Below are 25,299 nucleotides of genomic sequence, written 5' to 3'. Positions count from 1 at the left end.
GGAATGGACATGCATTTTTATTGATGCAAAAGAAAGCAATTTTGTCCTGAAGTAAAGCTAATTGTTTCAGAATGGGAAAGAGAACAAAGGACATGGAAAGTTGTCCATGAAAGATCATGACCTGAACTGAAGGCAGATGCTTAATGACTGAGCCACCCAGGCTCCCCTTAATTAAATTTTTAAAATTTAATTAATTTTAATATTGAAAGTACACTGGTACAAAATTAGAATTTGGTTTTCTCTATATTAAGAAGGAAACATTTTTCTTAAATTACTGGTTTGCTCTTATTCTCTTAATAAGAAAGAAATTTAAACAAAGTTTTTGGGTTTTGTTTGTTTTTTTACCTTTTAAGAAATTTGCCTAGAAAGCAAAGATTTTATGTTTTGTCAAAATAATTTCTTGTGCTTCATGTTATCTTTATCATCATGTCTTTGATTACTTAAGTAAACCTAGTCTTCCCAATATTGAAAGGGCTAAGTTTTGCTCAGAACTATGTAACCTTCTGTATTTGCCTTTGAAATTTTTTGTCACTTAGGCTAAATGCATAATTAGTATTGTTTCATAATGCTCTGTGAGCCTTTTTAGTAAAGTGCCCAAAGCCTTTTGACATTTTTTAAGAAGGTTTTATTTATTTATTTGACAGAGAGAGATCACAAGTAGAGAGGCAGGCAGAGAGAGAGAGGAAGGGAAGCAGGCTCCCCGCAGAGCAGAGAGCCCGATGTGGGACTCGATCCCAGGACCCTGAGATCATGACCTGAGCTGAAGGCAGCGGCTTAACCCACTGAGCCACCCAGGTGCCCCCCTTTTGACATTTTTAAAATAACTTCCCCAAATCAAATTCTGAATAGTTTTTTTTCAACCTCCACCTAAATTTGGGATTTTGCAGTGGATCCCAGGAACATCTTAAAAGATTTGTTCTCTCGCCATATGAAAAGAGAGATATTAAAATAATTAAGCTTATTTGATATATTAAATTACATGGGAAGCATCTTCAAGTTAAAAGTAATGCTTCTGTTAATATAAGTGTTCCAGAAATTGTATGAAGTTTCTAGAAATCTTATATGTCCTTGTGTAATGTTATTAGTCATAATTCTAGTTATCTTAAAATGTTGCATGTCACAGAAATAACCAGATTTTTCTGCTTGGTAGTGAACTCCCCTCAGCTCTTTAGCAACAGGTATTTTAAAATCATTTGTCATTTGCGATTATTGTTTTACTTCGATGCTTTTGTAAAAGTGAGTCATGGAAACGACTGAACCGAGAACAATGGATAACAGCGGTGCCAGATTACAATTTCGCAAAGGAAGAAGTCTCCAAATGACGTCTGGTCCTGTGCAAATGCTGGAGACCTCAAAATCAAATTGACTAGGAAAATAAGCAGCTAACGTTGAGGTAGACTTCTTCTTTCCCAGACATGAGGTCAAGAACATTTCTTTCCACGTCTCTTTTCCCATCTGCCCATCCTTTTTCTAATTCTTTCAACGTGAAGGTCCATGAATCTTTTGTTCACCTTTTGCCTTGCTCTGGCCTGGAAAGGAAATACCATTGTTTATATATTTCAGGCATTGAAAAGGGAGGTGATCCAGCTTCAAATGTCTGTTGGATTTGCCATGGTTCTGATGATTCTGTGGTTCTGCCACCACAGACTTCTCCCTGATTTCCAGTGCCTTAGTTTCTCTATAACAAACTCAGCTTCCTCTTCATCATATCAGGTTTCCTAACCCTGGGGGTCTGTTTCCCTGTCTCTGGTTCATAACCCCAAACCTTAGAACCTTGTGTCCAGGCTCTTACAAAGAAAAGGACACAAGGCAAAAGTAAACAAAATAAAACAGCTTGTGTGGTCTACAGATCTTTATATTTTACTTGTCTCCATGACAGGCACTTTCTTGTCCTGACCACAGACCCAGGGATTACCAAGAGGCATTCAGGACTTAAAGTCACTTCCTTTTTTTTTTCTTTAAGATTTATTTATTTATTTGACAGACAGAGATCCCAAGCAGGCAGAGAGCCAGGCAGAGAGAGAGGAGGAAGCAGGCTCCGCTGAGCAGAGAGCCTGATTCGGGGCTCGATCCCAGGATGCCGGGATCACGACCCCAGCCGAAGGCAGAGGCTTTAACCCACCGAGCCACCCAGGTGCCCTAAAGTCACTTCCTTTAAAGTCACTTCCTTATTCCCCTTAGTTGGTAGTAACCACAAACGATTTTGATCAAGAACCTCCCTCTTGACAATGTTGCCTCTAAAGCATAGCTGCCCCACAAAATTCCCTCAATTCTTTGGCCAAAGTTGTTTTTGATAATAGGGCAGACTTTGACTACCTTATTTAGCCGAGCAAGATGTCTCAGCTCTGGCCAACACCAGGACTAACACTTTTGGGGAAGTGGAAAGCTCCACAACATCATTGAATAATCCACATAGCTTAACAAAAGTGACTCCTTCAACATCTTTCTTTGACTTATTTGATTTTGATTTGGGCCTTGGGGACCACGGCTCTGAAGTGCACTTTGGATACTGAGAACTATTCTGTTTGTAATAATCATAATTGCCTCCTGGACTTACTGTATTCTCTCAAAAACTCTAAATGCATGTTCACAGCTGGTAACCACCAAGCAAACGATCTAAGACTACAGCATCAGAAAGGGAACAAAGAGAATGACTGACTTTAAGAATGTGAACCAGATGCTGTGACCAATGAATACCACACAGAGGATAAGCAACTTCAGAGTGGTAGCTGGGAATAGTGCTAATGCCTTCAATTTTTATCACTTCTCTCAGGCTGAGAGTCTGGTCAAAGGGGGGAATTGTTAAAAACAAAATAACATGCCCCAAATGGGATCACTTATTTTAAACCTCATATTACCAAACCGAGACATAATTTCAGTTTTGATTCTTCCAGAAATGGAACATTAAATCAGTGAGAAATTACCTGGTCAATATTAGTGAGATAATTTGTGTGATAGTTCCCTGCCATCTCCTGAAGGGAAGTGACCTTGCCATAGCCACTCTGCTTTTTGCTTGTATAACCTCCTCGTTTCTATTCCCTTCGGTCTATAAGGCTTTCATTTTAACTCTGTGTCTGTTGGTCGACTCATGAATCATTGTATAAAGCCAATGAGATCTTTATAATGCACTTAGCTGGATTTTGTCTGTTTTTTTGAAGATTTTATTTATTTGTCAGAGAGAGAGAGAGAAGAAGACAGACAGACAGCACAAGCAGGGGGAACCGCAGGAAAAGGAAGAAGCAGGCTCCCTGCTGAGCAAGGAGCACAATGCTGGACTCCATCCCAGTCCCCTGGGATCATGACCTGAGCTGAAGGCAGACGCTTGACTAACTGAGCCGTCCAGGCAACCTGGATTTTGTTTTTTTAACAACAGAAAAGCATTTGGGTTTATCTCCTTACCTTCTCCCAAGTAGTGAAGGGTCAGAAGGAGTTTTTCAGCAGCTGGAAACATTTTCACAAAAAACTATCTCATAACACCAGACACTGTTTATATTTTTATAATATTTCTTTATTTTTAAGTTTCTGTTTTACTCACCCAGCGCTTCACAAGTCGAGTCCTTAATCCACATCACTTATTTCACCCATCCCCACCCCCTCCCCTCTGGTAACCATCAACTTGTTCTCTATAGTTAACAGCCTGTTTCTTGGTGAGCCTCCCTCTCTCTCTTTTTTTTTTCCTTTGCTCATTTGTTTTGTTTCTTAAGTTCCACATGTAAGTGAACTCATGTGGTATTTGTCTTTCTCTGACTGACTTATTTCTCTTAACGTAAAACTCTGTAGCTCCATCCATGTCATTGCAAATAGCGAGATTTCACCTTTTTTATAAAGATTTTATTTATTTATTTGACAGAGACACAGCGAGAGAGGGAACGCAAGTAGAGGGAGTGAGAGAGGGGGAAGAGGCTCCCCACTGAGCAAGGAGCCTGATGCGGGGCTCAATCTCAGAACCCCGGGATCATGACTTGAGCCAAAGGCAGACACTTAACGACTGAGCCACACAGGCGCCCCAAGATTTCACTTTTTTGTGGTTGAATAATAACCACTGAATTTTTATACCATGTCTTCTTTATTCACCAACTGATGGATACATGACTCCTTCTGTATCTTAGCTGTTGTAAATAATGCTGCTGTAGGGACGCAGGGGTGGTTCAGTTGGCTGAGCAACTGCCTTCCACTCGGGTCCTATCCCGGAGTCCCCGGATTGAGTGAGGCCTCAGGATCCCTGCTAGGCAGGGAGTCAGCTTCTCCCTCTACCCCGTCCCCTCTCTTGTGAGTATGCATTCTCTGTCTCTGTGTCTCTCGCTCTCATTCTTTCTCTTTCTCAAATAAATAAATAAATAAATAATAATGCTGGAACCCTGGGTGGCTCAGGCTATTAAGATGCTGCCATTGGCTCAGGTCATGATACGAGGGTTTGGAATCAAGTCAGGCTTGTATAAGGGTCGGCCCCTCCCAGAGGAACTTGCTTGTGGACCCTGAATGTAAGGGTGGGGTAGACTGGGTGGAGACATCCAATCAGTGAGGCGTATGTATATCCACTGGGGAAATTGGAATTCAACTGGCTGCCTGTGTGGGGGCGGGGCTCAGCCACCCCCATAAAGGTTGCTGGCCCCGCTGTCCAGGGACTGCTGCTTCAGGAGGGTCCACGGAGAGCGGTGGAGTCGTCGGAGAGTAGGGGCATGAGGGTGACTGGAAGAGCTGCAACAGATCTTGTAAGAGCTATAACCGCGTCTGGCGATACAGGCTCCAGCGGCAGAGAGACGGCAGTCCACGGTGACTGGAAGAGCTGTAACAGCTCTTGTAAGAGCCATAAGCGCCTCTGGTGGTCCAGGCTCCGGCGGCGGAGGGCAGGGCAGTCCACGGTGACTGGAAGAGCTGTAACAGCTCTTGTAAGAGCCATAAGCGCCTCTGGTGGTCCAGGCTCCGGCGGCGGAGGGCAGGGCAGTCCACGGTGACTGGAAGAGCTGTAACAGCTCTTGTAAGAGCTATAAGCGCCTCTGGTGGTCCAGGCTCGGGCGGCAGAGAGACGGCAGTCCACGGTGACTGGAAAAGCAGTAACAGCTCTTGTAAGAGCCATAAGCGCCTCTGGTGGTCCAGGCTCCGGCGGCGGAGAGCAGGGCAGTCCACGGTGACTGGAAGAGCTGTAACAGCTCTTGTAAGAGCTATAAGCGCCTCTGGCGGTCCAGGCTCCGGCGGCCCCGAACCGCCGCCCGCAGCCTCCAGCCTCCAGCCTCTGGCTGCCCGGTGCTGCCGCCCACAGCTTCCATCCACCGCCAGAGGCCCCGCCTCCAGCGGCCCCAAACCACCGCCCGCCGCCCGGAGCCTCCAGCCTCCTGCGGCTCCAAGCCTCCGCCTGTAGCTTCCAGCCGCTGCCGGCAGCCCCGCCTCGGGCAGCCCCAAGCCTCTGCCTGCCGCTTCCAGCCGCCTGAAGCCCCGCCTCCAGGAGTCCGGGCTCCCGTACCCGGAGCCGCCGCCTGCAGCCTCCAGCGGCCCTGCCTTCAGCAGCCCCGCGAGCTGCCGAGACCCCAGCAGTCCAGGGGTCAGCGGTCCCGACGGCTACAGCCCCTGGACGCCAGCGGTCCAGCGGTCGGCCGTCCCTACGCCTACAGCCCCTAGACGCCAGCAGTCCCAAGGCGCAAGCAGCCCTGAGATGCAAACGGCCCCTAGACACCAGCAGCCTCGCCGCAAAGTGCCTCGCCACCCCGAACCACACGTGGCCTTGTCCGCAGCGGTGGCTTCCTCCGGGTGCAAGCCTGGTCAGAGTAGCATCGTGGGGAGCAGAGTCTGTGTCATCCGGGTTGTCCGCCTCGTCATTGTTGCTGTCATCGTTGCTGCTTCGTCGTTGGGAGTGGCCCCATCCAGGAAGTGGTCTTGTCCAGAAGGGCCTCCTCTTGGGAGCAGCCTTGTCCGGGGAGCAACTTCATTGAGCAGTGGCCTCTTCTTGGGAGCGGTTCCAATCATGGAGCGGCCTCACCTGCCGAGCAGCGTCATCTAGAGCGGCCTCGTCCGGAGTGGCCTTCTTGGAAGTGACCTTGTTGGGATCATCGTCCCCGCCTTTTCGTAAGAGGTAGGTCTGACCGGTCGTTTGGGAAGGGTCTGCCCCTCCCAGAGGAACTTGCTTGTGGACCCTGAATGTAAGGGTGGGGTAGACTGGGTGGAGACATCCAATCAGTGAGGCGTATGTATATCCACTGGGGAAATTGGAATTCAATTGGCTGCCTGTGTGGGGGCGGGGCTCAGCCACCCCCATAAAGGTTGCTCTGTCAGGCTGTCCAGGGGCTGCTGCTTCAGGAGGGTCAGCGGAGAGCAGGGGTGTGAACGGTGAATAGAAGAGCTGTAACAGCTCTTGTAAGGACTCTAAGCGCCTCTGGCGGTGAGGCCTCCGGCGGCGGCGGCGGCGGCGGCAAAGAGCAGGGGAGTCAACGGTGAACAGAAGAGCTGTAACAGCTCTTGTAAGAGCTATAGCCGCCTCTGGCGGTCCAGCCTCCGGCGGCGGCGGCGGCGGCGGACAGCAGGAGAGTCAACGGTGAAGAGAAGAGCTGTAACAGCTCTTGTAAGAGCTATAGCCGCCTCTGGCGGTCCAGCCTCCGGCGGCGGCGGCGGACAGCAGGGGAGTCAACGGTGAAGAGAAGAGCTGTAAAAGCATTTGTAAGAGCTATAGCCGCCTGTGGCGGTCCAGCCTCGGGCGGCGGCGGCGGCAGCGGAGAGCAGGGGAGTCAACGGTGAACAGAAGAGCTGTAACAGCTCTTGTAAGAGCTATCACCACTACTGGCGGTCCAGCCTCCGGCGGACCCCAGCCGCCGCCCGCAGCTTCCAGCCGCCATCTGAGGCCCCGCCTCCAGCGGCCCCGAACCGCCGCCCGCAGCCTCCAGCCTCCGGCAGCTCCGAGCCACCGCTTGTAGCTTCCAGCCGCCGACGGCCGAACCGCCTCCGGCGGCCCCAAGCCGCTGCCTGCAGCTTCAAGCCGCCTGACGCCCCGCCTCCGGTGGACCCGCCTCCCGCGGCCCGGAGCCGCCGCCTGCAGCCTGCAGCCTGCAGCCTCCGGCGGCCCTGCCTTCAGCAGCCCCGCAAGCTGCCGAGACCCCAGGGGTCCAGCGGTCAGCGGTCCCAACGCCTACAGCCCCTGGACGCCAGCGGTCCAGCGGTCGGCCGTCCCTACGCCTACAGCCCCTAGACGCCAGCAGTCCCGAGGCGCAAGCAGCCCTGAGATGCCAACGGCTCCTAGACACCAGCAGCCTCGCCGCAAAGTGCCTCGCCACGGCGAACCACACGTGGCCTTGTCCGCAGCGGTGGCTTCCTCCGGGTGCAAGCCTGGTCAGAGTAGCATTGTGGGGAGCAGAGTCTGTGTCATCCGGGTTGTCCTCCTTGTCATTGTTGCTGTCATCGTTGCTGCTTCGTCGTTGGGAGTGGCCCCATCCAGGAAGTGGTCTTGTCCAGAAGGGCCTCCTCTTGGGAGCAGCCTTGTCCGGGGAGCAACTTCATTGAGCAGTGGCCTCTTCTTGGGAGCGGCTCCAATCATGGAGCGGCCTCACCTGCCGAGCAGCATCATCTAGAGCGGCCATGTCTGGAGTGGCCTTCTTGGAAGTGACCTTGTTGGGATCATCGTCCCCGCCTTTTCGTAAGAGGTAGGTCTGACCGGTCGTTTGGGAAGGGTCTGCCCCTCCCAGAGGAACTTGCTTGTGGACCCTGAATGTAAGGGTGGGGTAGACTGGGTGGAGACATCCAATCAGTGAGGCGTATGTATATCCACTGGGGAAATTGGAATTCAATTGGCTGCCTGTGTGGGGGCGGGGCTCAGCCACCCCCATAAAGGTTGCTCTGTCAGGCTGTCCAGGGGCTGCTGCTTCAGGAGGGTCGGCGGAGAGCAGGGGTGTGAACGGTGAATAGAAGAGCTGTAACAGCTCTTGTAAGGGCTCTAAGCGCCTCTAGCGGTGAGGCCTCCGGCGGCGGCGGCAAAGAGCAGGGGAGTCAACGGTGAACAGAAGAGCTGTAACAGCTCTTGTAAGAGCTATAGCCGCCTCTGGCGGTCCAGCCTCCGGCGGCGGCGGCGGCGGCGGACAGCAGGAGAGTCAACGGTGAAGAGAAGAGCTGTAACAGCTCTTGTAAGAGCTATAGCCGCCTCTGGCGGTCCAGCCTCCGGCGGCGGCGGCGGACAGCAGGGGAGTCAACGGTGAAGAGAAGAGCTGTAAAAGCCCTTGTAAGAGCTATAGCCGCCTGTGGCGGTCCAGCATCGGGCGGCGGCGGCGGCGGCGGAGAGCAGGGGACTCAACGGTGAACAGAAGAGCTGTAACAGCTCTTGTAAGAGCTATCACCACTACTGGCGGTCCAGCCTCCGGTGGACCCCAGCCGCCGCCTGCAGCTTCCAGCCGCCGCCTGAGGCCCCGCCTCCAGCGGCCCCGAACCGCCGCCCGCAGCCGCCAGCCTCCGGCAGCTCCGAGCCACCGCTTGTAGCTTCCAGCCGCCGACGGCCGCACCGCCTCCGGCGGCCCCAAGCCCCTGCCTGCAGCTTCAAGCCGCCTGACGCCCCGCCTCCGGTGGACCAACCTCCCGCGGCCCGAGCCGACGCCTGCAGCCTGCAGCCTCCGGCGGCCCTGCCTTCAGCAGCCCCGCAAGCTGCCGAGACCCCAGGGGTCCAGCGGTCAGCGGTCCCAACGCCTACAGCCCCTGGACACCAGCGGTCCAGCGGTCGGCCGTCCCTACGCCTACAGCCCCTAGACGCCAGCAGTCCTGAGGCGCAAGCAGCCCTGAGATGCCAACGGCTCCTAGACACCAGCAGCCTCGCCGCAAAGTGCCTCGCCACGGCGAACCACACGTGCCCTTGTCCGCAGCGGTGGCTTCCTCCGGGTGCAAGCCTGGTCAGAGTAGCATCGTGGGGAGCAGAGTCTGTGTCTTCCGGGTTGTCCTCCTTGTCATTGTTGCTGTCATCGTTGCTGCTTCGTCGTTGGGAGTGGCCCCATCCAGGAAGTGGTCTTGTCCAGAAGGGCCTCCTCTTGGGAGCAGCCTTGTCCGGGGAGCAACTTCATTGAGCAGTGGCCTCTTCTTGGGAGCGGCTCCAATCATGGAGCGGCCTTACCTGCCGAGCACCGTCATCTAGAGCGGCCTCGTCCGGAGTGGCCTTTCTTGGAAATGACCTTGTTGGGATCATCGTCACCGCCTTTTCGTAAGAGGTAGCTCTGACCGGTCGTTTGGGAAGGGTCTGCCCCTCCCAGAGGAACTTGCTTGTGGACCCTGAATGTAAGGGTGGGGCAGACTGGGTGGAGACATCCAATCAGTGAGGCGTATGTATATCCACTGGGGAAATTGGAATTCAATTGGCTGCCTGTGTGGGGGCGGGGCTCAGCCACCCCCATAAAGGTTGCTCTGTCAGGCTGTCCAGGGGCTGCTGCTTCAGGAGGGTCGGCGGAGAGCAGGGGTGTGAACGGTGAATAGAAGAGCTGTAACAGCTCTTGTAAGGGCTCTAAGCGCCTCTAGCGGTGAGGCCTCCGGCGGCGGCGGCAAAGAGCAGGGGAGTCAACGGTGAACAGAAGAGCTGTAACAGCTCTTGTAAGAGCTATAGCCGCCTCTGCCGGTCCAGCCTCCGGCGGCGGCGGCGGCGGCAGCGGACAGCAGGAGAGTCAACGGTGAAGAGAAGAGCTGTAACAGCTCTTGTAAGAGCTATAGCCGCCTCTGGCGGTCCAGCCTCCGGCGGCGGCGGACAGCAGGAGAGTCAACGGTGAAGAGAAGAGCTGTAACAGCTCTTGTAAGAGCTATAGCCGCCTCTGGCGGTCCAGCCTCCGGCGGCGGCGGCGGCGGCGGACAGCAGGAGAGTCAACGGTGAACAGAAGAGCTGTAACAGCTCTTTTAAGAGCTATAGCCGCCTCTGGCGGTCCAGCCTCCGGCGGCGGCGGCGGCGGCGGACAGCAGGAGAGTCAACGGTGAAGAGAAGAGCTGTAACAGCTCTTGTAAGAGCTATAGCCGCCTCTGGCGGTCCAGCCTCCGGCGGCGGCGGCGGACAGCAGGGGAGTCAACGGTGAATAGAAGAGCTGTAAAAGCACTTGTAAGAGCTATAGCCGCCTGTGGCGGTCCAGCCTCGGGCGGCGGCGGCGGCGGAGAGCAGGGGAGTCAACGGTGAACAGAAGAGCTGTAACAGCTCTTGTATGAGCTATCACCACTACTGGCGGTCCAGCCTCCGGCGGACGCCAGCCGCCGCCCGCAGCTTCCAGCCGCCGCCTGAGGCCCCGCCTCCAGCGGCCCCGAACCGCCGCCCGCAGCTTCCAGCCGCCGCCTGAGGCCCCGCCTCCAGCGGCCCCGAACCGCCGCCCGCAGCCTCCAGCCTCCGGCAGCTCCGAGCCACCGCTTGTAGCTTCCAGCCGCCGACGGCCGAACCGCCTCCGGCGGCCCCAAGCCGCTGCCTGCAGCTTCAAGCCGCCTGACGCCCCGCCTCCGGTGGACCCGCCTCCCGCGGCCCGAGCCGCCGCCTGCAGCCTGCAGCCTCCGGCGGCCCTGCCTTCAGCAGCCCCGCAAGCTGCCGAGACCCCAGCGGTTCAGCGGTCAGCGGTCCCAACGCCTACAGCCCCTGGACGCCAGCGGTCCAGCGGTCGGCCGTCCCTACGCCTACAGCCCCTAGACGCCAGCAGTCCCGAGGCGCAAGCAGCCCTGAGATGCCAACGGCTCCTAGACACCAGCAGCCTCGCCGCAAAGTGCCTCGCCACGGCGAACCACACGTGGCCTTGTCCGCAGCGGTGGCTTCCTCCGGGTGCAAGCCTGGTCAGAGTAGCATTGTGGGGAGCAGAGTCTGTGTCATCCGGGTTGTCCTCCTTGTCATTGTTGCTGTCATCGTTGCTGCTTCGTCGTTGGGAGTGGCCCCATCCAGGAAGTGGTCTTGTCCAGAAGGGCCTCCTCTTGGGAGCAGCCTTGTCCGGGGAGCAACTTCATTGAGCAGTGGCCTCTTCTTGGGAGCGGCTCCAATCATGGAGCGGCCTCACCTGCCGAGCAGCGTCATCTAGAGCGGCCTCGTCCGGAGTGGCCTTCTTGGAAGTGACCTTGTTGGGATCATCGTCCCCGCCTTTTCGTAAAAGGTAGGTCTGACCGGTCGTTTGGGAAGGGTCTGCCCCTCCCAGAGGAACTTGCTTGTGGACCCTGAATGTAAGGGTGGGGTAGACTGGGTGGAGACATCCAATCAGTGAGGCGTATGTATATCCACTGGGGAAATTGGAATTCAATTGGCTGCCTGTGTGGGGGCGGGGCTCAGCCACCCCCATAAAGGTTGCTCTGTCAGGCTGTCCAGGGGCTGCTGCTTCAGGAGGGTCGGCGGAGAGCAGGGGTGTGAACGGTGAATAGAAGAGCTGTAACAGCTCTTGTAAGGGCTCTAAGCGCCTCTAGCGGTGAGGCCTCCGGCGGCGGCGGCAAAGAGCAGGGGAGTCAACGGTGAACAGAAGAGCTGTAACAGCTCTTGTAAGAGCTATGGCCGCCTCTGGCGGTCCAGCCTCCGGCGGCGGCGGCGGCGGCGGACAGCAGGAGAGTCAACGGTGAAGAGAAGAGCTGTAACAGCTCTTGTAAGAGCTATAGCCGCCTCTGGCGGTCCAGCCTCCGGCGGCGGCGGCGGCGGCGGAGAGCAGGGGAGTCAACGGTGAACAGAAGAGCTGTAACAGCTCTTCTAAGAGCTATCACCACTACTGGCGGTCCAGCCTCCGGCGGACCCCAGCCGCCGCCCGCAGCCTCCAGCCTCCGGCAGCTCCGAGCCACCGCTTGTAGCTTCCAGCCGCCGCCGGCCGCCCCGCCTCCGGCGGCCCCAAGCCGCTGCCTGCAGCTTCAAGCTGCCTGACGCCCCGCCTCCGGTGGACCCGCCTCCCGCGGCCCGAGCCGCCGCCTGCAGCCTGCAGCCTCCGGCGGCCCTGCCTTCAGCAGCCCCGCAAGCTGCCGAGACCCCAGAGGTCCAGCGGTCAGCGGTCCCAACGCCTACAGCCCCTGGACACCAGCGGTCCAGCGGTCGGCCGTCCCTACGCCTACAGCCCCTAGACGCCAGCCGTCCTGAGGCGCAAGCAGCCCGGAGATGCCAACGGCTCCTAGACACCAGCAGCCTCGCCGCAAAGTGCCTCGCCACGGCGAACCACACGTGGCCTAACCGCAGTGGTGGCTTCCTCCGGGTGCAAGCCTGGTCAGAGTAGCATCGTGGGGAGCAGAGTCTGTGTCTTCCGGGTTGTCCTCCTTGTCATTGTTGCTGTCAACGTTGCTGCTTCGTCGTTGGGAGTGGCCCCATCCAGGAAGTGGTCTTGTCCAGAAGGGCCTCCTCTTGGGAGCAGCCTTGTCCGGGGAGCAACTTCATTGAGCAGTGGCCTCTTCTTGGGAGCGGCTCCAATCATGGAGCGGCCTCACCTGCCGAGCACCGTCATCTAGAGCGGCCTCGTCCGGAGTGGCCTTTCTTGGAAGTGACCTTGTTGGGATCATAGTCACCGCCTTTTCGTAAGAGGTAGCTCTGACCGGTCGTTTGGGAAGGGTCTGCCCCTCCCAGAGGAACTTGCTTGTGGACCCTGAATGTAAGGGTGGGGCAGACTGGGTGGAGACATCCAATCAGTGAGGCGTATGTATATCCCCTGGGGAAATTGGAATTCAATTGGCTGCCTGTGTGGGGGCGGGGCTCAGCCACCCCCAAAAAGGTTGCTCTGTCAGGCTGTCCAGGGGCTGCTGCTTCAGGAGGGTCGGCGGAGAGCAGGGGAGTGAACGGTCAATAGAAGAGCTGTAACAGCTCTTGTAAGGGCTATAAGCGCCTCTAGCGGTGAGGCCTCCGGCGGCGGCGGCGGCGGCGGCAAAGAGCAGGGGAGTCAACGGTGAACAGAAGAGCTGTAACAGCTCTTGTAAGAGCTATAGCCGCCTCTGGCGGTCCAGCCTCCGGCGGCGGCGGCGGCGGCGGCGGACAGCAGGAGAGTCAACGGTGAAGAGAAGAGCTGTAACAGCTCTTGTAAGAGCTATAGCCGCCTCTGGCGGTCCAGCCTCCGGCGGCGGCGGCGGACAGCAGGGGAGTCAACGGTGAATAGAAGAGCTGTAAAAGCCCTTGTAAGAGCTATAGCCGCCTGTGGCGGTCCAGCCTCGGGCGGCGGCGGCGGCGGAGAGCAGGGGAGTCAACGGTGAACAGAAGAGCTGTAACAGCTCTTGTAAGAGCTATCACCACTACTGGCGGTCCAGCCTCCGGCGGACCCCAGCCGCCGCCCGCAGCTTCCAGCCGCCGCCTGAGGCCCCGCCTCCAGCGGCCCCGAACCGCCGCCCGCAGCCTCCAGCCTCCGGCAGCTCCGAGCTACCGCTTGTAGCTTCCAGCCGCCGCCGGCCGCCCCGCCTCCGGCGGCCCCAAGCCGCTGCCTGCAGCTTCAAGCTGCCTGACGCCCCGCCTCCGGTGGACCCGCCTCCCGCGGCCCGAGCCGCCGCCTGCAGCCTGCAGCCCCCGGCGGCCCTGCCTTCAGCAGCCCCGCAAGCTGCCGAGACCCCAGAGGTCCAGCGGTCAGCGGTCCCAACGCCTACAGCCCCTGGACGCCAGCGGTCCAGCGGTCGGCCGTCCCTACGCCTACAGCCCCTAGACGCCAGCAGTCCTGAGGCGCAAGCAGCCCTGAGATGCCAACGGCTCCTAGACACCAGCAGCCTCGCCGCAAAGTGCCTCGCCACGGTGAACCACACGTGGCCTTGTCCGCAGCGGTGGCTTCCTCCGGGTGCAAGCCTGGTCAGAGTAGCATCGTGGGGAGCAGAGTCTGTGTCTTCCGGGTTGTCCTCCTTGTCATTGTTGCTGTCAACGTTGCTGCTTCGTCGTTGGGAGTGGCCCCATCCAGGAAGTGGTCTTGTCCAGAAGGGCCTCCTCTTGGGAGCAGCCTTGTCCGGGGAGCAACTTCATTGAGCAGTGGCCTCTTCTTGGGAGCGGCTCCAATCATGGAGCGGCCTCACCTGCCGAGCACCGTCATCTAGAGCGGCCTCGTCCGGAGTGGCCTTTCTTGGAAGTGACCTTGTTGGGATCATCGTCACCGCCTTTTCGTAAGAGGTAGCTCTGACCGGTCGTTTGGGAAGGGTCTGCCCCTCCCAGAGGAACTTGCTTGTGGACCCTGAATGTAAGGGTGGGGCAGACTGGGTGGAGACATCCAATCAGTGAGGCGTATGTATATCCCCTGGGGAAATTGGAATTCAATTGGCTGCCTGTGTGGGGGCGGGGCTCAGCCACCCCCAAAAAGGTTGCTCTGTCAGGCTGTCCAGGGGCTGCTGCTTCAGGAGGGTCGGCGGAGAGCAGGGGAGTGAACGGTGAATAGAAGAGCTGTAACAGCTCTTGTAAGGGCTATAAGCGCCTCTAGCGGTGAGGCCTCCGGCGGCGGCGGCAGCGGCGGCAAAGAGCAGGGGAGTCAACGGTGAACAGAAGAGCTGTAACAGCTCTTGTAAGAGCTATAGCCGCCTCTGGCGGTCCAGCCTCCGGCGGCGGCGGCGGCGGCGGACAGCAGGAGAGTCAACGGTGAAGAGAAGAGCTGTAACAGCTCTTGTAAGAGCTATAGCCGCCTCTGGCGGTCCAGCCTCCGGCGGCGGCGGCGGCGGCGGACAGCAGGAGAGTCAACGGTGAAGAGAAGAGCTGTAACAGCTCTTGTATGAGCTATAGCCGCCTCTGCCGGTCCAGCCTCCGGCGGCGGCGGCGGCGGCAGCGGACAGCAGGAGAGTCAACGGTGAAGAGAAGAGCTGTAACAGCTCTTGTAAGAGCTATAGCCGCCTCTGGCGGTCCAGCCTCCGGCGGCGGCGGCGGCGGCGGACAGCAGGAGAGTCAACGGTGAAGAGAAGAGCTGTAACAGCTCTTGTATGAGCTATAGCTGCCTCTGCCGGTCCAGCCTCCGGCGGCGGCGGCGGCGGCAGCGGACAGCAGGAGAGTCAACGGTGAAGAGAAGAGCTGTAACAGCTCTTGTAAGAGCTATAGCCGCCTCTGGCGGTCCAGCCTCCGGCGGCGGCGGCGGCGGCGGACAGCAGGAGAGTCAACGGTGAACAGAAGAGCTGTAACAGCTCTTTTAAGAGCTATAGCCGCCTCTGGCGGTCCAGCCTCCGGCGGCGGCGGCGGCGGCGGACAGCAGGAGAGTCAACGGTGAAGAGAAGAGCTGTAACAGCTCTTGTAAGAGCTATAGCCGCCTCTGGCGGTCCAGCCTCCGGCGGCGGCGGCGGACAGCAGGGGAGTCAACGGTGAATAGAAGAGCTGTAAAAGCACTTGTAAGAGCTATAGCCGCCTGTGGCGGTCCAGCCTCGGGCGGCGGCGGCGGCGGAGAGCAGGGGAGTCAACGGTGAACAGAAGAGCTGTAACAGCTCTTGTATGAGCTATCACCACTACTGGCGGTCCAGCCTCCGGCGGACGCCAGCCGCCGCCCGCAGCTTCCAGCCGCCGCCTGAGGCCCCGCCTCCAGCGGCCCCGAACCGCCGCCCGCAGCTTCCAGCCGCCGCCTGAGGCCCCGCCTCCAGCGGCCCCGAACCGCCGCCCGCAGCCTCCAGCCTCCGGCAGCTCCGAGCCACCGCTTGTAGCTTCCAGCCGCCGACGGCCGAACCGCCTCCGGCGGCCCCAAGCCGCTGCCTGCAGCTTCAAGCCGCCTGACGCCCCGCCTCCGGTGGACCCGCCTCCCGCGGCCCGAGCCGCCGCCTGCAGCCTGCAGCCTCCGGCGGCCCTGCCTTCAGCAGCCCCGCAAGCTGCCGAGACCCCAGCGGTTCAGCGGTCAGCGGTCCCAACGCCTACAGCCCCTGGACGCCAGCGGTCCAGCGGTCGGCCGTCCCTACGCCTACAGCCCCTAGACGCCAGCAGTCCCGAGGCGCAAGCAGCCCTGAGATGCCAACGGCTCCTAGACACCAGCAGCCTCGCCGCAAAGTGCCTCGCCACGGCGAACCACACGTGGCCTTGTCCGCAGCGGTGGCTTCCTCCGGGTGCAAGCCTGGTCAGAGTAGCATTGTGGGGAGCAGAGTCTGTGTCATCCGGGTTGTCCTCCTTGTCATTGTTGCTGTCATCGTTGCTGCTTCGTCGTTGGGAGTGGCCCCATCCAGGAAGTGGTCTTGTCCAGAAGGGCCTCCTCTTGGGAGCAGCCTTGTCCGGGGAGCAACTTCATTGAGCAGTGGCCTCTTCTTGGGAGCGGCTCCAATCATGGAGCGGCCTCACCTGCCGAGCAGCGTCATCTAGAGCGGCCATGTCTGGAGTGGCCTTCTTGGAAGTGACCTTGTTGGGATCATCGTCCCCGCCTTTTCGTAAGAGGTAGGTCTGACCGGTCGTTTGGGAAGGGTCTGCCCCTCCCAGAGGAACTTGCTTGTGGACCCTGAATGTAAGGGTGGGGTAGACTGGGTGGAGACATCCAATCAGTGAGGCGTATGTATATCCACTGGGGAAATTGGAATTCAATTGGCTGCCTGTGTGGGGGCGGGGCTCAGCCACCCCCATAAAGGTTGCTCTGTCAGGCTGTCCAGGGGCTGCTGCTTCAGGAGGGTCGGCGGAGAGCAGGGGTGTGAACGGTGAATAGAAGAGCTGTAACAGCTCTTGTAAGGGCTCTAAGCGCCTCTAGCGGTGAGGCCTCCGGCGGCGGCGGCAAAGAGCAGGGGAGTCAACGGTGAACAGAAGAGCTGTAACAGCTCTTGTAAGAGCTATAGCCGCCTCTGGCGGTCCAGCCTCCGGCGGCGGCGGCGGCGGCGGACAGCAGGAGAGTCAACGGTGAAGAGAAGAGCTGTAACAGCTCTTGTAAGAGCTATAGCCGCCTCTGGCGGTCCAGCCTCCGGCGGCGGCGGCGGACAGCAGGGGAGTCAACGGTGAATAGAAGAGCTGTAAAAGCCCTTGTAAGAGCTATAGCCGCCTGTGGCGGTCCAGCCTCGGGCGGCGGCGGCGGCGGAGAGCAGGGGAGTCAACGGTGAACAGAAGAGCTGTAACAGCTCTTGTAAGAGCTATCACCACTACTGGCGGTCCAGCCTCCGGCGGACCCCAGCCGCCGCCCGCAGCCTCCAGCCTCCGGCAGCTCCGAGCTACCGCTTGTAGCTTCCAGCCGCCACCGGCCGCCCCGCCTCTGGCGGCCCCAAGCCGCTGCCTGCAGCTTCAAGCCGCCTGACGCCCCGCCTCCGGTGGACCCGCCTCCCGCGGCCCGAGCCGCCGCCTGCAGCCTGCAGCCTCCGGAGGCCCTGCCTTCAGCAGCCCCGCAAGCTGCCGAGACTCCAGCGGTCCAGCGGTCAGCGGTCCCAACTCCTACAGCCCCTGGACGCCAGCGGTCCAGCGGTCGGCCGTCCCTACGCCTACAGCCCCTAGACGCCAGCAGTCCCGAGGCGCAAGCAGCCCTGAGATGCCAACGGCCCCTAGACACCAGCAGCCTCGCCGCAAAGTGCCTCGCCACGGCGAACCACACGTGGCCTTGTCCGCAGTGGTGGCTTCCTCCGGGTGCAAGCCTGGTCAGAGTAGCATCGTGGGGAGCAGAGTCTGTGTCATCCGGGTTGTCCGCCTCGTCATTGTTGCTGTCATCGTTGCTGCTTCGTCATTGGGAGTGGCCCCATCCAGGAAGTGGTCTTGTCCAGAAGGGCCTCCTCTTGGGAGCAGCCTTGTCCGGGGAGCAACTTCATTGAGCAGTGGCCTCTTCTTGGGAGCGGCTCCAATCATGGAGCGGCCTCACCTGCCGAGCACCGTCATCTAGAGCGGCCTCGTCCGGAGTGGCCTTTCTTGGAAGTGACCTTGTTGGGATCATCGTCACCGCCTTTTCGTAAGAGGTAGCTCTGACCGGTCGTTTGGGAAGGGTCTGCCCCTCCTAGAGGAACTTGCTTGTGGACCCTGAATGTAAGGGTGGGGCAGACTGGGTGGAGACATCCAATCAGTGAGGCGTATGTATATCCCCTGGGGAAATTGGAATTCAATTGGCTGCCTGTGTGGGGGCGGGGCTCAGCCACCCCCAAAAAGGTTGCTCTGTCAGGCTGTCCAGGGGCTGCTGCTTCAGGAGGGTCGGCGGAGAGCAGGGGAGTGAACGGTGAATAGAAGAGCTGTAACAGCTCTTGTAAGGGCTATAAGCGCCTCTAGCGGTGAGGCCTCCGGCGGCGGCGGCAGCGGCGGCAAAGAGCAGGGGAGTCAACGGTGAACAGAAGAGCTGTAACAGCTCTTGTAAGAGCTATAGCCGCCTCTGGCGGTCCAGCCTCCGGCGGCGGCGGCGGCGGCGGACAGCAGGAGAGTCAACGGTGAAGAGAAGAGCTGTAACAGCTCTTGTAAGAGCTATAGCCGCCTCTGGCGGTCCAGCCTCCGGCGGCGGCGGCGGCGGCGGACAGCAGGAGAGTCAACGGTGAAGAGAAGAGCTGTAACAGCTCTTGTATGAGCTATAGCCGCCTCTGCCGGTCCAGCCTCCGGCGGCGGCGGCGGCGGCAGCGGACAGCAGGAGAGTCAACGGTGAAGAGAAGAGCTGTAACAGCTCTTGTAAGAGCTATAGCCGCCTCTGGCGGTCCAGCCTCCGGCGGCGGCGGCGGCGGCGGACAGCAGGAGAGTCAACGGTGAAGAGAAGAGCTGTAACAGCTCTTGTATGAGCTATAGCCGCCTCTGCCGGTCCAGCCTCCGGCGGCGGCGGCGGCGGCAGCGGACAGCAGGAGAGTCAACGGTGAAGAGAAGAGCTGTAACAGCTCTTGTAAGAGCTATAGCCGCCTCTGGCGGTCCAGCCTCCGGCGGCGGCGGCGGCGGCGGACAGCAGGAGAGTCAACGGTGAACAGAAGAGCTGTAACAGCTCTTTTAAGAGCTATAGCCGCCTCTGGCGGTCCAGCCTCCGGCGGCGGCGGCGGCGGCGGACAGCAGGAGAGTCAACGGTGAAGAGAAGAGCTGTAACAGCTCTTGTAAGAGCTATAGCCGCCTCTGGCGGTCCAGCCTCCGGCGGCGGCGGCGGACAGCAGGGGAGTCAACGGTGAATAGAAGAGCTGTAAAAGCACTTGTAAGAGCTATAGCCGCCTGTGGCGGTCCAGCCTCGGGCGGCGGCGGCGGCGGAGAGCAGGGGAGTCAACGGTGAACAGAAGAGCTGTAACAGCTCTTGTATGAGCTATCACCACTACTGGCGGTCCAGCCTCCGGCGGACGCCAGCCGCCGCCCGCAGCTTCCAGCCGCCGCCTGAGGCCCCGCCTCCAGCGGCCCCGAACCGCCGCCCGCAGCTTCCAGCCGCCGCCTGAGGCCCCGCCTCCAGCGGCCCCGAACCGCCGCCCGCAGCCTCCAGCCTCCGGCAGCTCCGAGCCACCGCTTGTAGCTTCCAGCCGCCGACGGCCGAACCGCCTCCGGCGGCCCCAAGCCGCTGCCTGCAGCTTCAAGCCGCCTGACGCCCCGCCTCCGGTGGACCCGCCTCCCGCGGCCCGAGCCGCCGCCTGCAGCCTGCAGCCTCCGGCGGCCCTGCCTTCAGCAGCCCCGCAAGCTGCCGAGACCCCAGCGGTTCAGCGGTCAGCGGTCCCAACGCCTACAGCCCCTGGACGCCAGCGGTCCAGCGGTCGGCCGTCCCTACGCCTACAGCCCCTAGACGCCAGCAGTCCCGAGGCGCAAGCAGCCCTGAGATGCCAACGGCTCCTAGACACCAGCAGCCTCGCCGCAAAGTGCCTCGCCACGGCGAACCACACGTGGCCTTGTCCGCAGCGGTGGCTTCCTCCGGGTGCAAGCCTGGTCAGAGTAGCATTGTGGGGAGCAGAGTCTGTGTCATCCGGGTTGTCCTCCTTGTCATTGTTGCTGTCATCGTTGCTGCTTCGTCGTTGGGAGTGGCCCCATCCAGGAAGTGGTCTTGTCCAGAAGGGCCTCCTCTTGGGAGCAGCCTTGTCCGGGGAGCAACTTCATTGAGCAGTGGCCTCTTCTTGGGAGCGGCTCCAATCATGGAGCGGCCTCACCTGCCGAGCAGCGTCATCTAGAGCGGCCATGTCTGGAGTGGCCTTCTTGGAAGTGACCTTGTTGGGATCATCGTCCCCGCCTTTTCGTAAGAGGTAGGTCTGACCGGTCGTTTGGGAAGGGTCTGCCCCTCCCAGAGGAACTTGCTTGTGGACCCTGAATGTAAGGGTGGGGTAGACTGGGTGGAGACATCCAATCAGTGAGGCGTATGTATATCCACTGGGGAAATTGGAATTCAATTGGCTGCCTGTGTGGGGGCGGGGCTCAGCCACCCCCATAAAGGTTGCTCTGTCAGGCTGTCCAGGGGCTGCTGCTTCAGGAGGGTCGGCGGAGAGCAGGGGTGTGAACGGTGAATAGAAGAGCTGTAACAGCTCTTGTAAGGGCTCTAAGCGCCTCTAGCGGTGAGGCCTCCGGCGGCGGCGGCAAAGAGCAGGGGAGTCAACGGTGAACAGAAGAGCTGTAACAGCTCTTGTAAGAGCTATAGCCGCCTCTGGCGGTCCAGCCTCCGGCGGCGGCGGCGGCGGCGGACAGCAGGAGAGTCAACGGTGAAGAGAAGAGCTGTAACAGCTCTTGTAAGAGCTATAGCCGCCTCTGGCGGTCCAGCCTCCGGCGGCGGCGGCGGACAGCAGGGGAGTCAACGGTGAATAGAAGAGCTGTAAAAGCCCTTGTAAGAGCTATAGCCGCCTGTGGCGGTCCAGCCTCGGGCGGCGGCGGCGGCGGAGAGCAGGGGAGTCAACGGTGAACAGAAGAGCTGTAACAGCTCTTGTAAGAGCTATCACCACTACTGGCGGTCCAGCCTCCGGCGGACCCCAGCCGCCGCCCGCAGCCTCCAGCCTCCGGCAGCTCCGAGCTACCGCTTGTAGCTTCCAGCCGCCACCGGCCGCCCCGCCTCCGGCGGCCCCAAGCCGCTGCCTGCAGCTTCAAGCCGCCTGACGCCCCGCCTCCGGTGGACCCGCCTCCCGCGGCCCGAGCCGCCGCCTGCAGCCTGCAGCCTCCGGAGGCCCTGCCTTCAGCAGCCCCGCAAGCTGCCGAGACTCCAGCGGTCCAGCGGTCAGCGGTCCCAACTCCTACAGCCCCTGGACGCCAGCGGTCCAGCGGTCGGCCGTCCCTACGCCTACAGCCCCTAGACGCCAGCAGTCCCGAGGCGCAAGCAGCCCTGAGATGCCAACGGCCCCTAGACACCAGCAGCCTCGCCGCAAAGTGCCTCGCCACGGCGAACCACACGTGGCCTTGTCCGCAGTGGTGGCTTCCTCCGGGTGCAAGCCTGGTCAGAGTAGCATCGTGGGGAGCAGAGTCTGTGTCATCCGGGTTGTCCGCCTCGTCATTGTTGCTGTCATCGTTGCTGCTTCGTCATTGGGAGTGGCCCCATCCAGGAAGTGGTCTTGTCCAGAAGGGCCTCCTCTTGGGAGCAGCCTTGTCCGGGGAGCAACTTCATTGAGCAGTGGCCTCTTCTTGGGAGCGGCTCCAATCATGGAGCGGCCTCACCTGCCGAGCACCGTCATCTAGAGCGGCCTCGTCCGGAGTGGCCTTTCTTGGAAGTGACCTTGTTGGGATCATCGTCACCGCCTTTTCGTAAGAGGTAGCTCTGACCGGTCGTTTGGGAAGGGTCTGCCCCTCCTAGAGGAACTTGCTTGTGGACCCTGAATGTAAGGGTGGGGCAGACTGGGTGGAGACATCCAATCAGTGAGGCGTATGTATATCCACTGGGGAAATTGGAATTCAATTGGCTGCCTGTGTGGGGGCGGGGCTCAGCCACCCCCATAAAGGTTGCTCTGTCAGGCTGTCCAGGGGCTGCTGCTTCAGGAGGGTCGGCGGAGAGCAGGGGTGTGAACGGTGAATAGAAGAGCTGTAACAGCTCTTGTAAGGGCTATAAGCGCCTCTGGCGGTGAGGCCTCCGGCGGCGGCGGCGGCGGCGGCAAAGAGCAGGGGAGTCAACGGTGAACAGAAGAGCTGTAACAGCTCTTGTAAGAGCTATAGCCTCCTCTGGCGGTCCAGCCTCCGGCGGCGGCGGCAGCGGCGGACAGCAGGAGAGTCAACGGTGAAGAGAAGAGCTGTAACAGCTCTTGTAAGAGCTATAGCCGCCTCTGGCGGTCCAGCCTCGGGCGGCGGCGGCGGACAGCAGGGGAGTCAACGGTGAACAGAAGAGCTGTAACAGCTCTTGTAAGAGCTATAACCACTACTGGCGGTCCAGCCTCCGGCGGACCCCAGCCGCCGCCCGCAGCTTCCAGCCGCCGCCTGAGGCCCCGCCTCCAGCGGCCCCGAACCGCCACCCGCAGCCTCCGGCCTCCGGCAGCTCCGAGCCACCGCTTGTAGCTTCCAGCCGCCGACGGCCGCACCGCCTCCGGCGGCCCCAAGCCGCTGCCTGCAGCTTCAAGCCGCCTGACGCCCCGCCTCCGGTGGACCCGCCTCCCGCGGCCCGAGCCGCCGCCTGCAGCCTGCAGCCTCCGGAGGCCCTGCCTTCAGCAGCCCCGCAAGCTGCCGAGACTCCAGCGGTCCAGCGGTCAGCGGTCCCAACTCCTACAGCCCCTGGACGCCAGCGGTCCAGCGGTCGGCCGTCCCTACGCCTACAGCCCCTAGACGCCAGCAGTCCCGAGGCGCAAGCAGCCCTGAGATGCCAACGGCCCCTAGACACCAGCAGCCTCGCCGCAAAGTGCCTCGCCACGGCGAACCACACGTGGCCTTGTCCGCAGTGGTGGCTTCCTCCGGGTGCAAGCCTGGTCAGAGTAGCATCGTGGGGAGCAGAGTCTGTGTCATCCGGGTTGTCCGCCTCGTCATTGTTGCTGTCATCGTTGCTGCTTCGTCATTGGGAGTGGCCCCATCCAGGAAGTGGTCTTGTACAGAACGGCCTCCTCTTGGGAGCAGCCTTGTCCGGGGAGCAACTTCATTGAGCAGTGGCCTTATCTTGTGAGTGGCCTCTTCTTGGGAGCCACTCCAATCATGGAGCGGACTCCTCTGCGGAGCAGCGTCATCTAGAGCGGCCTCGTCCGGAGTGGCCTTCTTGGAAGTGACCTTGTTGGGATCATCGTCCCCGCCTTTTCGTAAGAGGTAGGTCTGACCGGTCGTTTGGGAAGGGTCTGCCCCTCCCAGAGGAAGTTGCTTGTGGACCCTGAATGTAAGGGTGGGGCAGACTGGGTGGAGACATCCAATCAGTGAGGCATATGAATATCCAGTGGGGAAATTGGAATTCAATTGGCTGCCTGTGTGGGGGCTGGGCTCAGCCTCCCCTATAAAGTTTGCTCTGCCAGGCTGTCCAGGGGCTGCTGCTTCAGGAGAGTAGGCGGAGAGTGGTGGAGTCGGCGGAGAGAAGGGGCGTCCAGGGTGACTGGAAGAGCTGTAACAGCTCTTGTAAGAGCTATAACCGCGTCTGGCGGTCCAGGCTCCGGCGGCGGAGAGCAGGGCAGTCACGGTGCCTGGAAGAGCTGTAACAGCTCTTGTAAGAGTTATAACCGCGTCTGGTGGTCCAGCCTTTGGCGGCCCCGACTCGCCGGCCGCAGCCTCCAGCCTCCTGCTGTCCAGTGCCGCCGCCCGCCAGAAGCAGTCGATAGTGAACCGTTTAGCACCACGTCCCCACGAATGTGCATTGCACGTGTGATGGGCAAGGGAGCAGCCCCTGAAAGACTTAAAATCTTTAAAAAAAAATTAAAAGACTATTTCTGAGAGAGAGAGAGAGAGAGAGAGAGAGCATGAGCAGAAGGAGGGGCAGAGGGAGAAGCAGACTCCCTGTTGAATGAGGAGCCCCATGTGTGGCGTGATTCCGATCCTGGGTCTCTGGGATCATTACCTGAGCCAAAGGCAGGGCTTAATGGACTGAGCCACCCAGGTGCCCCGAAAGGCTTACATTTTTTTTTCTCCCAATTTATTTATTTTCAGAAAAACAGTATTCATTATTTTTTCACCACACCCAGTGCTCCATGCAAGCTGTGCCCTCTATAACACCCACCACCTGGTACCCCAACCTCCCACCCCCCCGCCACTTCAAACCCCTCAGACTGTTTTTCAGAGTCCATAGTCTCTCATGGTTCACCTCCCCTTCCAATTTACCCAAATTCCCTACTACTCTCTAACGCTCCTTGTCCTCCATGCTATTGGTTATGCTCCACAAATGAGTGAAACCATATGATAATTGACTCTCTCTGCTTGACTGATTTCACTCAGCATAATCTCTTCCAGTCCCGTCCATGTTGCTACAAAAGTTGGATATTCGTCCTTTCTGATGGAGGCATAATACTCCATAGTGTATATGGACCACATCTTCCTTATCCATTCATCCATTGAAGGGCATCTTGGTTCTTTCCATAGTTTGGCGACTGTGGCCATTGCTGCTATAAACATTGGGGTACAGATGGCCCTTCTTTTCACGACATCTGTATATCTGGGGTAAATACCCAGGAGTGCAATTGCAGGGTCGTAGGGAAGCTCTATTTTTAATTTCTTGAGGAATCTCCACACTGTTCTCCAAAGAGGCTGCACCAACTTGCATTCCCACCAACAGTGGAAGAGGGTTCCCCTTTCTCCACATCCTCTCCAACACATGTTGTTTCCTGTTTTGTTAATTTTGGCCATTCTAACTGGTGTAAGGTGATATCTCAATGTGGTTTTAATTTGAATCTCCCTGAGGGCTAATGATGATGAGCATTTTTTCATGTGTCTGATAGCCATTTGTATGTCTTGATTGGAGAAGTGTCTGTTCCTATCTTCTGCCCATTTTTTGATGTGTTTGTCTGTTTCGTGTGGGTTGAGTTTGAGGAGTTCATTATAGATCCTGGATATCAACCTTTTGTCTGTACTGTCATTTGCAAATATCTTCTCCCATTCCGTGGGTTGCCTCTTTGTTTTTTTGACTGTTTCCTTTGCTGTGCAGAAGCTTTTGATTTTGATGAAGTCCCAGAAGTTTATTTTCGCTTTTGTTTCCTTTGCCTTTGGAGACGTATCTTGAAAGAAGTTGCTGTGGCTGGTATCAAAGAGATTACTGCCTATGTTCTCCTCTAAGATTCTGATGGATTCCTGTCTCACGTTGAGATCTTTTATCCATTTAGAGTTGATCTTTGTGTACGGTGTAAGAGAATGGTCGAGTTTCATTCTTCTACATATAGCTGTCCAGTTTTCCCAGCACCATTTATTGAAGAGACTGTCTTTTTTCCACTGTATATTTTTTCCTGTTTTGTCGAAGATTAATTGACCATAGAGTTGAGGGTCCATATCAGGGCTCTCTACTCTGTTCCACTGGTCTATGTGTCTGTTCTTATGCCAGTACCATGCTGTCTTGGTGATCACAGCTTTGTAATAAAGCTTGAAATCAGGTAAGGTGATGCCACCAGCTTTATTTTTGTTTTTCAACATTTCCTTAGCGATTCGGGGTCTCTTCTGATTCCATACAAATTTTAGGATTATTTGCTCCAGCTCTTTGAAGAATGCCGGTGGAATTTTGATCGGAATGGCATTAAAAGTATAGACTGCTCTAGGCAGTATAGACATTTTAACAA

The 25,299-nt window shown here is 58.6% G+C and overlaps 1 protein-coding gene across 1 annotated transcript; it reads left to right on the top strand.

Moving 5' to 3' along the window:
- Positions 1-7,560: 7,560 nt before the first annotated feature.
- LOC122896059 (basic proline-rich protein-like) lies at positions 7,561-23,408 on the top strand. The gene is made up of 11 exons (XM_044234001.1): positions 7,561-7,584; positions 8,304-8,732; positions 9,679-9,739; positions 10,166-10,462; positions 11,884-12,125; positions 13,136-13,384; positions 14,823-14,895; positions 15,322-15,618; positions 19,020-19,320; positions 22,008-22,230; positions 23,193-23,408. Exons 1-11 carry the CDS (start codon positions 7,561-7,563, stop codon positions 23,406-23,408), a joined length of 2,412 nt encoding a protein of 803 aa, XP_044089936.1.
- Positions 23,409-25,299: the final 1,891 nt, after the last annotated feature.

Source organism: Neovison vison, chromosome 14, assembly GCF_020171115.1.
Source record: "Neovison vison isolate M4711 chromosome 14, ASM_NN_V1, whole genome shotgun sequence".
NCBI classification, from domain to species: domain Eukaryota; kingdom Metazoa; phylum Chordata; class Mammalia; order Carnivora; family Mustelidae; genus Neogale; species Neogale vison.
This window is presented reverse-complemented; position numbering and strand designations above follow the sequence as displayed.

Excerpts from the sequence above, each read along its gene's own strand:
- LOC122896059 (XM_044234001.1), top strand. The coding sequence starts at position 7,561 with ATGTCTGGAGTGGCCTTCTTGGAA. Across the intron at positions 8,733-9,678 it reads TAGACGCCAGCAGTCCTGAG|CCTCCGGCGGCGGCGGACAG; the intron begins GCGCAAGCAGCC and ends CTGGCGGTCCAG. Across the intron at positions 15,619-19,019 it reads GGCCCGAGCCGCCGCCTGCA|CCTCCGGCGGACGCCAGCCG; the intron begins GCCTGCAGCCTC and ends CTGGCGGTCCAG.